Below are 10,671 nucleotides of genomic sequence, written 5' to 3'. Positions count from 1 at the left end.
CTTGTATTATAAACTATTCTTGGTGGTACTCCTTCCATCCTGCTCCATTACTTTCTTCAAATCTTCTGAAACAGCCCTCTTGAGGATCGACTGTACATGATGAAAGCCGTTGGGCCAAAATGTCCACCATTTTTTGTCGCCATCAAATAAAAAAAAAACACTTTTTTTTTTTTGCAAGGAAAAAACTTTTTGTCTTCATTTTAACAACAGAGCGCAGTGTTCATTATATAATACGTTCTGGGACTATTGACCCTACACTAGCACCTCTAATGAAACCTTACTTCAGCTGAGTGCACACCAATACCCTATAACAATGACTTATATAGGCATCGGATTCCGGAGCGGATCAGACCTTTTTAAATCTGGCAGTGATCCGCCGGTCTCTGTTTTTGGGGAGTTCGATCAGCTCTAATCATCACACGATCTGCGGTTTACCTGCAATGTTTGTTTTAGCGTCGGGAGACTATCAGTTCTGGACTAGGTCATCTAGTCTGGCACGCCCCCTGCTGTGATTAGGAGCTCACTGTCTTTAGACATAGTATATGGAGAGCTTGGTGTGATACATCATTGGATTCAGGGTCTCTTTGCCTACATTATGCTGCTCTCAGATGAGGTAGCACAAACCTGCTGACAGAGATTTTTCCCAACAAAATGATCTAAAAATAAATTCTTAGAATAATGCTTCACCGAAATTGAAACAAAATGCAGAAATACCGTTATGGCTTTTAAAATGGGGAGATGAAAAAAAAAAAACAAACTGATAAGATAAGCTGTCCTAGCGCTGCCACTATTCACTAGGCTCAGTGGTCTCGTGGCAACAACACTCCTATCATCACTACTCTCAGTGGTTGGCTGCAGAGGTCATATGCATTGTAATTGCGGTGTTAACGCTGCTGTCCGTTAATAGATGGGTCAGCACTTGATTTGTGATGTGTGTAGGACTCATTTTATTTTTAGAGTGGGTAGGCCAGACATATTAAAAAAGAAATGATTGGTAAATCCCCTTTTAAGAGTAAAACTAATGCTGACCTACTAAGTTTGTGGTGTATAACAGCAATTATCCATCGCGCACACAGGGTATTCCTTGCTAGTAGAGAATTTTATTAAGTACAGTCAGTGTTTTAAGCAAGTGAGCAGCACAGATTCATGTACAGTTAATACAGGAGCCGTAGATGTAAAGCAGACAAATATATACACGCATGCAATAAAACCCTGTTGCGGCGCAGCATGTCCTTTTCTTGCACATTTGTCACCATTTCCATTTGCTAAAAATTATAATATAAAAAGCAGAATACAACACAAGATGGCAGTAGAACAGCATTCTCTCGATCTTTTCCTGCAGCTCTTCACGTTCTGTTTCCAACTTTTCCGCACTTTGCAGAGACAGGATCTGTTCCCGGACCAAGTGCATGTCTCGGGAAATCTTTTCTAGTATTGTGATTGCTCCATCTTCCAGGATCTGCTCTTCCTTCAACTGAACTTTATTGGAGTCAGACTCCGGTAAGAGTCCTTGAAGAGAAAAATGACCTTATACATCACACTATTATAAATATTGTTATAAAACTTTTGGAGATTTACAAATGGGACATTTATATACAACATTGTTGGTGACATAATGCCTAAATCTTCTTTTACTTCTCCTTTCCCACCTTTTTTTTTTTTTTTTTTTTTTTTTTTTTTCTTTAGCAGGGAGTGGTTAGAAGCAGCGACCTGGTCACTAACATCGCACCGTCCTGTGTGAGAGCTGGCAGTTCGGTGGTGTGCTCTCTATTGACCACAGTGGGTGCCGTAATCTGCAAATGTTCTGCTGGATCTGGAGATATATGACCAGTTGTGTGTGCCTAATTTAGAGGCTGGCCACTAGACTTGTGTAGCCTATGCTTGGAAGGGGCTAGCACTGAACTGCCTTCCTAAGCTGGAAATATTTTTTGCTGTTTGAATATAGAGTACCTGGGAGCATCGGTTCATAAAGTGGATTTCCTTGTTATTTTCGGACATTGTACATTGTAGAATTAGGTAGAAGGCTGCACAACCATAAGGGAACAGCAATGGAAACAAGGAGTAAAGAAGCTCATGGCACAAACCGGAGTATGTGTTAAACATTTAGATTCCGTAATGTGCCCCCCCCCCTCCCGATAATGGTATACTACGCCCCTGCATTCTCTCAAACAGCTTCATCAGGTATTACCTGGAATGACTTTCCAACAGTCTTGAAAAAGTTCCCAGAAGTTCTGCAGCCATCTTATTTCCGTGGAGGCTAGGTGATTGTGGAGTCCCTGTCATCTGATGCAGAACTCCATCCCTCTCCTTCCTTGTCACATAGCCTGGAGGTGAGTTTGGAGCTATTGTGCTGTTGCAACACAAATCGTGGTCGCATCAAGAGCAAAATAGATAGGATGACATGTGATTGCACATTTCTAGTTTAGCCATTTTGGGTAAGTGAGCCATAAATCTAGAATAAATCGCCAAGACTATCCCCAGCAAAGCATAATCACCTTTACCTCCATGCTTCTTGGACAGCATGTATCAGACATTGGCTGCCTGATTAGTCTTCTGTGTGGCTCGGTCCCCAGCAGCTTTTAAAAAGTCTGTTTTTCTCTGAAACACCACAGCGTTTTAGAGTTAAATATTTATGACTCAAATCATGCAGCCAATGTCTGACACATGCTGCTCGTGACTTTCCCTATACATAGGCTTACCTGTTTATTGGAAGTCATTACAGGTAACTACCAAATGAAGCTGCATGAAAATTGGCAACGGGTGTAAAGCTGTCATCACAGAAAATGTGGATGATATTTATAGGAACCTAAAGTTTATTTCTCGTTTGCATGTGTGTTTCTCCTTGGTTTTGGTGCCTTCAGTTTGAATTTAAAATGTGCACATTCAAAAAAAAAAAAAAACCCAAAGACCATTGCATGCACAGGTGTGTCCAAAATTTTGACCGGTACTGTATAATTTTTAAAGTCATTACTGAAACAGACTTTTCCCTGAGAAAATATAATGATGGACAACCTTTAGGAGAAAAAGAAGTGTAGTCGCCTATAGTGGTTGTGCCAGTCACAACCACTATAATAGCCAAAATAATGGTGGTTAGCTGCAGCTCCCTGGTTTAGACCATAGTATGTGTGTTTCAGAAGAAAGGGATTTACGCTGCGCTCACACCACGTAATTCAATCATAGATTTATGTTTCTTTATTCTTTGTAGGCACAGGTCAATGCGTTTCGAGGGACACAGCCCTCTTCATCATCAGGACAGCAGACCAGAAAGAACATAAATATAGTGATCACTATATTTATGTTCTTTCTGGCCTGCTGTCCTGATGAAGAGGGCTGTGTCCCTCGAAACGCGTTAACCTGTGCCTACAAAGAAAACTAAATCTATGACTGAATTACGTAGTGTGAGCGCGGCGTAAATCCCTTTCTTCTGAAACACATGCCCAGAGAAAATATAAAATTTGTCAGTCAAAAATTCTTGTCCTAAAACTGAATTGTACCCTTTTTCGCACCTTGACTTGTCACCTCGAAATGTAAGATTGCTGCCACACTTGGCACATTATTACTTCACAGTGGGAACAAGGGCTCAAAAGCCTTTACAGACCATACTAACGCTGTCACACTGATGTACTTTCTTCCTTGTTTCCCTTAAAATATAGAATGATGAGTAATATTGAAAAGGAAATAAGCCTATTGCGCCTTTTCTTGACATCCATAATTGGGAGCAGTCGTTTTGTGTAAACAGACCTTAAAGGGAACCAGTCGCCTTCAGAAACCTATATTTTTACCTATTTAGGATTAATCTATGGTAAATAGTGTTACAATGGTGACCGGCCACTTTTCTGAAAGTGTGGCTACCTCGGGCTTTAGTCATGGCCATGATGCAGGGAGCCATTACAGTCATCACTATACTATGAGCAGTGGCTGTACGCACACCCCGGTTCTTTGATTTTTACTTTGTGCTGCACAAATACACTGCAGGGCTAGCTGTCAATCAAAGTGCAGGAGCTCCCAGCAAGAAATATGTTAATTTCTTCCTAGTAGCTGCACTTTCAGTAATATGACCTGGCAGCATTGTATCCCTATAACTGTAGGTACATATCATTTTTTGAGGTTACTGGTATCATTTCCGGGAATGATTGATGTGACGCTATTGCTGCTGGACTAGAAGAGGATCACTGGAACGTCAATACTGGTGTGCCTGGGGTTCAGTAAGTGAGTTAAAATATTATTTTTTCTCAATTAGGTCTTTAATAAGTCTTATAATATTCAAGAAAAAATGCAACAACAATGAATACTTAAGTCTGACTAATATCAATTTTTGTTTCATTATTTTAAGTTAACATATTTTCTGCTATTCTGCTATATATTTTTTTTTTTTTTTTAAAGATCCCAAAAAATTCCTTTAACAAATATTAAAAAAAAAAATGCTAATTATCTCCAGGACACTGTTAAGCAAAGTACAATTACATTACCTTGATATAATGGCAATGTCCCGCCAGGCGTTGTATCTTTCTTTCGAATTTTACCTCCAATGTACATAACGAAGATGGTTTCTATGATCCCAATACACATGAGAGTCATTGTGCCAATAAAGAATATTACTGCAACAAAGTGGAAGAGAACCTTTTAAAAGCAGACCATATATATCAGAAAAACATTGGGATATAAGCTGTCCACACACATTATAGTCCTGCTGTAAGATTATGCAGCTTTTTGACATCATCAATGACTAAAGGTATGTTACTGTCTGCACCATAGGCCAAAACGCTATATACACATAGCCTAATGATGAAAGTTCCTTCAATCCTGCCCGTTTAACATCTTGAATGCCACAGTGAATAGCAAAAGGAGAACCTCAACATAATGTAATAATGTGCTCCATTCTGTACTAAATACACCCACCCTGGCATAATGTCCTCCATGTTCTGCTCCTTCTGGTAATAATGTACCCCATTCTATGCCCCTTCAAGAATGTTCTCAATCCCAGGCTTCTTCCAGTAATAATGTCCAACATCCTAGACCCCTTCCTGCTATAATATCCCCCATCCAGAGCACTTTCCTGTAATAATGTCCCTATCCTGGCCTCTTCCTGTAATAATGTCCTTATCCAGGTTGCTTCCTGATACATAGCCACCATCCTGGGCTCTTTCCAGTAATAATGGTCCACATCCTGATGTAGTGCCCCATACCCTGGCCCCTTCCAGTATTATATGTCCCCTATACTGAGCACCAACAAGCAATAATGTCCCCCATCCAGGGCCCCTTCCTGGTACAATATCCTTCATTCTGGGCCTCTTCCAGTAAAAATGTCCCCCATCCCAGGTTCCTACCAGTAATAATGTCCCCCATCCTGGACCCCTGCCAGTAATTATGTTCCCCATCCTGGGCTCCTTCCTAGTATAATGTCCCCCTCCTCTGCCAATTCTGTAATATTGTTCCATGTTCTGCCGCTGTTCTCTAACACATTTAACCCCTTCAGCCCCCGGGCACTTTCCGTTTTTGCGTTTTTGTTTTTTGCTCCCCTTCTTCCGAGAGGCGTAACTTTTTTATTTTTCCATCAATCTTGCCATATGAGGGCTTGTTTTTTGCTGGACGAGTTGTACTTTTAAATGAAACCATAAGTTTTACCATATAGTGTACTGGAAAATTGCAAAAAAATTCCAAGTGCGGAAAAATTGCAAAAAAAGTGGGATTGTACAATAGTTTTTGGGATATTTTATTCACCGTGTTCACTATATGGTAAAACTGATGTGTGGGTATGATGCCTCAGGTCGGTGCGAGTTTGTAGACACCAAACATGTATAGGTTTACTTGTATCTAAGGGGTTAAAAAAAATTCACAAGCTTGTCCGAAAAACGTGGCGCACGTTTTGCGCCATTTTCCAAAACCCGTAGCGGTCTCATTTTTCAGGATCTGAGGCTCATTGATGGCTTATTTTTTGCGTCTTGACCTGACGTTCTTAACGGTACCATTTTTGCGCAGATGCTACGTTTTGATCGCCTGTTATTGCATTTTGCGCAAAATTTGCGGCGACCAAAAAACGTAATTTTGGCGTTTGGAATTTTTTTGCCGCTACACCGTTTACTGATCAGATTCATTGATTTTATATTTTGATAGATCGGGCATTTCTGAACGCGGCGATACCAAATATGTGTGTATTTTTTATTTTTTTAACCCTTTAATTTTCAATGGGGTGAAAGGGGGGTGATTTGAACTTTTAGGTTTTTTTATTTTTTTTTAATTTTTTAAAACTTTTTTTTTTACTTTTTTTTTTTTATTTTACTAGTCCCCCTAGGGGGCTATTGCGATCAGCAATCCGATCGCTTTTCACAATCTGCAGATCTCAGCTACAGAGCTGAGAACTGCAGATTTGCTGCTTCACTTTCAATGCCGGCTGTATTCCGGCATTGAGAGGAAGTGACTCATGTTAGCCACAGGCGTCATCACATGACCCTGTGCTACCATGGCAACCGCCAAAAGTCACGTGATCATGTCACGTGACTTCCGGCGGGGGCGGGGTAAGTCACTGTAATGGCGGCGCCCATATACATATCGCTGCCAAGACTTTGGCAGCGAAATGTAAGGGGTTAATGGCCGCGGGTGGAAGCGATTCCACCCGCGGCTAGCAGGCACACATATCAGCTGTTGATAACAGCTGATATGTGCGCCGATCGCCGCCGCCCGCCGGCGGCAGGGGGCGGGGCTTACCGGAACACGATCCATGACGTATCTAGTACGTCATGGGTCGTTAAGGGGTTAAAAAAAAAAAAAAAAGTTCTCACCTTCCCCATGCAGCGTCCTCTTCTGTAGTCGAACAAAAAAGCTGTGGACAAACAAGCGCCAATAGGGTCTTACCCGACAAAATGTAGGGAGGGGAGGGGGGAGTAATACTACTCACCAGATGTGGTTGTGAAAGTCACAACCACTATATCAGCATGAATAATCGATCCACGGCTGCAGCCACCCAATGGCAGATAACAGAAGACAATAGAAGTAGGTGTTTGATGCCGCGCCAAAAGATCACTAGTTCAGATATTCAGACCAATGTCACTTTATTTTCATCCAGGTCTACGCGTTTCAGGAGCACCTGCTCCCTTCCTCAGGACCGTCAGTATACAAATAACATCAAATCCCATGATTTGATGTTATTTGTATACTGACGGTCCTGAGGAAGGGAGCAGGTGCTCCTGAAACGCGTAGACCTGGATGAAAATAAAGTGACATTGGTCTGAATATCTGAACTAGTGATCTTTTGGCGCGGCATCAAACACCTACTTCTATTGTCTTCTGTCTCTCTTCTGTAGTCGAGGCAGAGGTCGGCAGTTGACTTTGGTGTGCTGGCTATGGGTAACACATGATGCCACTTCCATGCACCGCCCATGACTGGTATGCTGATGTTAGCTGCTGGCCTCTGATTAGCTGATGGTGCATATTGTGATACAGGGAGCCAGTGGGCCCCTGGGCAGCAAAACATTTTTAGCTGAATGTGCATCCTTGAGCGCACATCTAGCGGAGATAGGCAGTGGTGTTAGCAAGCCCTCCTCTTGTACAGACCCGATCGCAACCTCTGCGACTGCGATCGTTATGCCCGTGTATACAAAGACTTGAGATCACCTCTAAATTTGCAGGCTTGTTCAACCAGATCAAAAGCTGCATTTTGCGTATGGTAGACAATAGGTCCCAAAAAATTTGGTCCAGCTCCTCTAAGTTCACCCCTGGTGTATTTTTCAGTACGGCAGTATTTTGTCCAATTTTTGCGAGATGTGACTTTTAGCACCTAAAAGTCGTAAAACAGTTCAAGTCTGGGGGGAAAAAAGACTATTTTTGACTTTTGCGCCAATTTCACTACTGTGTGCACCTTTTTCAAGAAGAGCAAATAATTCCACAAGTTAAAAGAAGGAAAGTGACTTAAAAAAACCCCTGCAAATGATGAATAAGGGCCAAAATTTTATCCAACATCTCCAAAGCTTTAATTGAGAACACCCAAAACATTCTGCATTAAATAAAGTATATTTCGCTAATTCAAAGCTTAAATTTAAGTAGTCATAATTCCTCTTCTTACCAATTATAGGAGGCTTTTCAGAGGATGCAGGCAAGAATTCATTCAGTAGGAGCATAAGTACAGATATCCCCAAAAGCAAAGTGATCTTGAAGCTGATTTTTTCATTGTATGATTTCGGAATGAAGTGACTTAACAGGTCCAGAAGCATCAGAGACAATGTTGGTAAGATTAAGGCAAGCACATAAAGACTTGATTCCCTCTCTATGACCACCTGAGGAATTACAAAAATACAAAGTCAAAATCCACACAAATTAGTGGTCATATCTCTAAACTGTCCCTTAAATATGCCACCCAGACACTGCTACATAATATAAGTGGTGGTATGGTTTGTGACAATCTGCTAAAGACGCTAAAGACCCTCTCATGCCTGTCATAAGATATTCCTGTGAAATCCAGCGTTTAGCTGGGGTTCATAGGAGATTATGATTCGCAGCTTCAAGTCCCCTAAAGGGACCCCTAAATGCAGTAAAAAATGTTTATAAAAATATGAAAAAAATCATCCCCTTTTGCCACATTAAAGGGAGCCTGTCACCAGGTTTGTACTTTATAGGCTGCGGCCACCACCAGTAAGCCCTTATTCTAGAATACTGTATATAGTGCCCAGGCCGATCTGCATAACGTAAAGCATAGCTTTTATTATACTTGTCTGCAGGGTGGTCTGGCCTGATGGGTGTCACTGGTCTCGGTCTGGCGCCTCCTATCTCCCTGAGATCGCCGTTCTCCTTCTTGCTTTGTGTGGATGACGCGTCCTATGTCATCCACACCGAGTCCGCCATTGCGCTTCTGTCTCTGTCCTGCTGCAGGCAGAGAAAAGTATTGTAATGCGCAGGGAAAGGTCAAAGACCACCCTGAGCATGTGGACTACAGTGCTTTGATCTGCCCTCAGCAGGGCAGACAGAAGGGAAATTATGCAGAAACATAATGGCGGACTCTGTGTGGCTAACATAGGACGTGTCATCCGCACGGAGCAGGGAAAGAGGACAGCAACTGCACGAAGAGAGGAGACACCGGATTCAAGATTAGATGCCCATAGGACCTAACCGCCCCACAAGTGATATAATATAAGCTTTTTTTTTTACATTATACAGAGCGGTCTAGGCACCTACAGTGGGGAAAAAAAGTATTTAGTCAGCGACCAATTGTGGAAGTTCTCCCACATAAAAAGATGAGAGAGGCCTGTAATTGACATCATAGGTAGACCACAACTATGAAAAGACAAAATAAGAAAACAAATCCAGAAAATCACCTTGTCTGAATTGGCAAGATTTCTTTTGAAAATTATAGTGGAAAATAAGTATTGGGTCAATAACAAAAGTTCATTTCAATATTTTGCTATATATCTTTTGTTGGCAATGACAGAGGTCAATGTTTTCTGTAAGTCTTCACAAGGTTTGGCACACGCTGTTGGTGGTATGTTGGCCCATTCCTCCATGCAGATCTCGTCTAGAGCATTGATTGTTTTGGGTCTGCCACTGGGCAACATGGACTTTCATCTCCCTCCAAAGGTTTTCTATGGGGTTGAGATCTGGAGGCTTGGTAGGCCACTCAATTACCTTCATATGCTTCTTAGAAAGCCAATCCTTTATTGCCTTGGTGGAGTGCTTGGGATCATTATCATGCTGAAAGACCCAGCCACGTTTCATCTTCAATGCCCTTGCTGATGGAAGGAGGTTTGCACTCAAAATCTCATGATACATGGCCCCATTCATTCTTTCATGTACACGGATCAGTTGTCCTGGTCCCTTTGCAGAAAAGCAACCTCAAAGCATGATGTTGCCACCCCCATGCTTCACAGTACAGTCATGGCCAAAAGTTTTGAGAATGACACCAAAATTATATTTTCACATGATCTGTTGCCCTCTGGTTTTTAATTGTGTTTGTCTGATGTTTACATCACATACAGAAATATAATTGCAATCATATTATGAATACCAAAAGGTTATATTGACAGTTAGAATGAGTTAATGCAGCAAGTCAATATTTGCAGTGTTGACCCTTCTTCTTCAGGACCTCTGCAATTCTCCCTAGCATGCTCTCAATCAACTTCTGGACCAAATCCTGACTGATAGCTGTCCATTCTTGCATAAGCAATGCTTGCATTTTGCCAGAATTTGTTGGTTTTTGTTTGTCCACCCGTCTCTTGATGATTGCCCACAAATTCTCAATAGGATTAAGATCTGGGGAGTTTCCAGGCCATGGACCCAAAATCTCTATGTTTTGTTCCATGAGCCATTTAGTGATCACCTTTGCTTTATGGCAAGGTGCTCCATCATGCTGGCATTGTTGGGCGCCAAACTGCTCTTGGACAGTTGGGAGAAGTTGCTCTTGGAGGACATTCTGGTACCAATCTTTATTCATGGCTGTGTTTTTAGGCAAGACTGTGAGTGAGCCGATTCCCTTGGCTGAGAAGCAACCCCACACATGAATTGTTTCAGGATGCTTAACAGTTGGCATGAGACAAGACTGGTGGTAGCGCTCACCTTTTCTCCTAATAAGCTGTTTTCCAGATGTCCCAAACAATTGAAAAGGGGATTCATCTGAGAAAATGACTTTACCCCAGTCCTCAGCAGTCCACTCCCTGTACCTTTTGTAGAATATCAGTCGGTCCCTGA

General features: G+C 41.9%; 1 protein-coding gene across 1 annotated transcript in view; it reads right to left on the bottom strand.

Moving 5' to 3' along the window:
- Positions 1 to 1,087: 1,087 nt before the first annotated feature.
- The window catches only part of LOC142311321 (5-hydroxytryptamine receptor 3A-like), a 75,056-nt gene continuing 65,472 nt past the window's right edge, over positions 1,088 to 10,671 (bottom strand). The window contains exons 7-9 of the mRNA XM_075349633.1: positions 8,060 to 8,270; positions 4,470 to 4,598; positions 1,088 to 1,509 (exon numbers count right to left, since the gene is read on the bottom strand). Coding sequence (XP_075205748.1) covers positions 1,250 to 1,509; positions 4,470 to 4,598; positions 8,060 to 8,270 — 600 coding nt within the window. The 3' untranslated portion in view covers positions 1,088 to 1,249. The remainder of the gene's footprint in view (positions 1,510 to 4,469; positions 4,599 to 8,059; positions 8,271 to 10,671) is intronic.

Source organism: Anomaloglossus baeobatrachus, chromosome 5 (genome assembly GCF_048569485.1).
Source record: "Anomaloglossus baeobatrachus isolate aAnoBae1 chromosome 5, aAnoBae1.hap1, whole genome shotgun sequence".
NCBI classification, from domain to species: domain Eukaryota; kingdom Metazoa; phylum Chordata; class Amphibia; order Anura; family Aromobatidae; genus Anomaloglossus; species Anomaloglossus baeobatrachus.
This window is presented reverse-complemented; position numbering and strand designations above follow the sequence as displayed.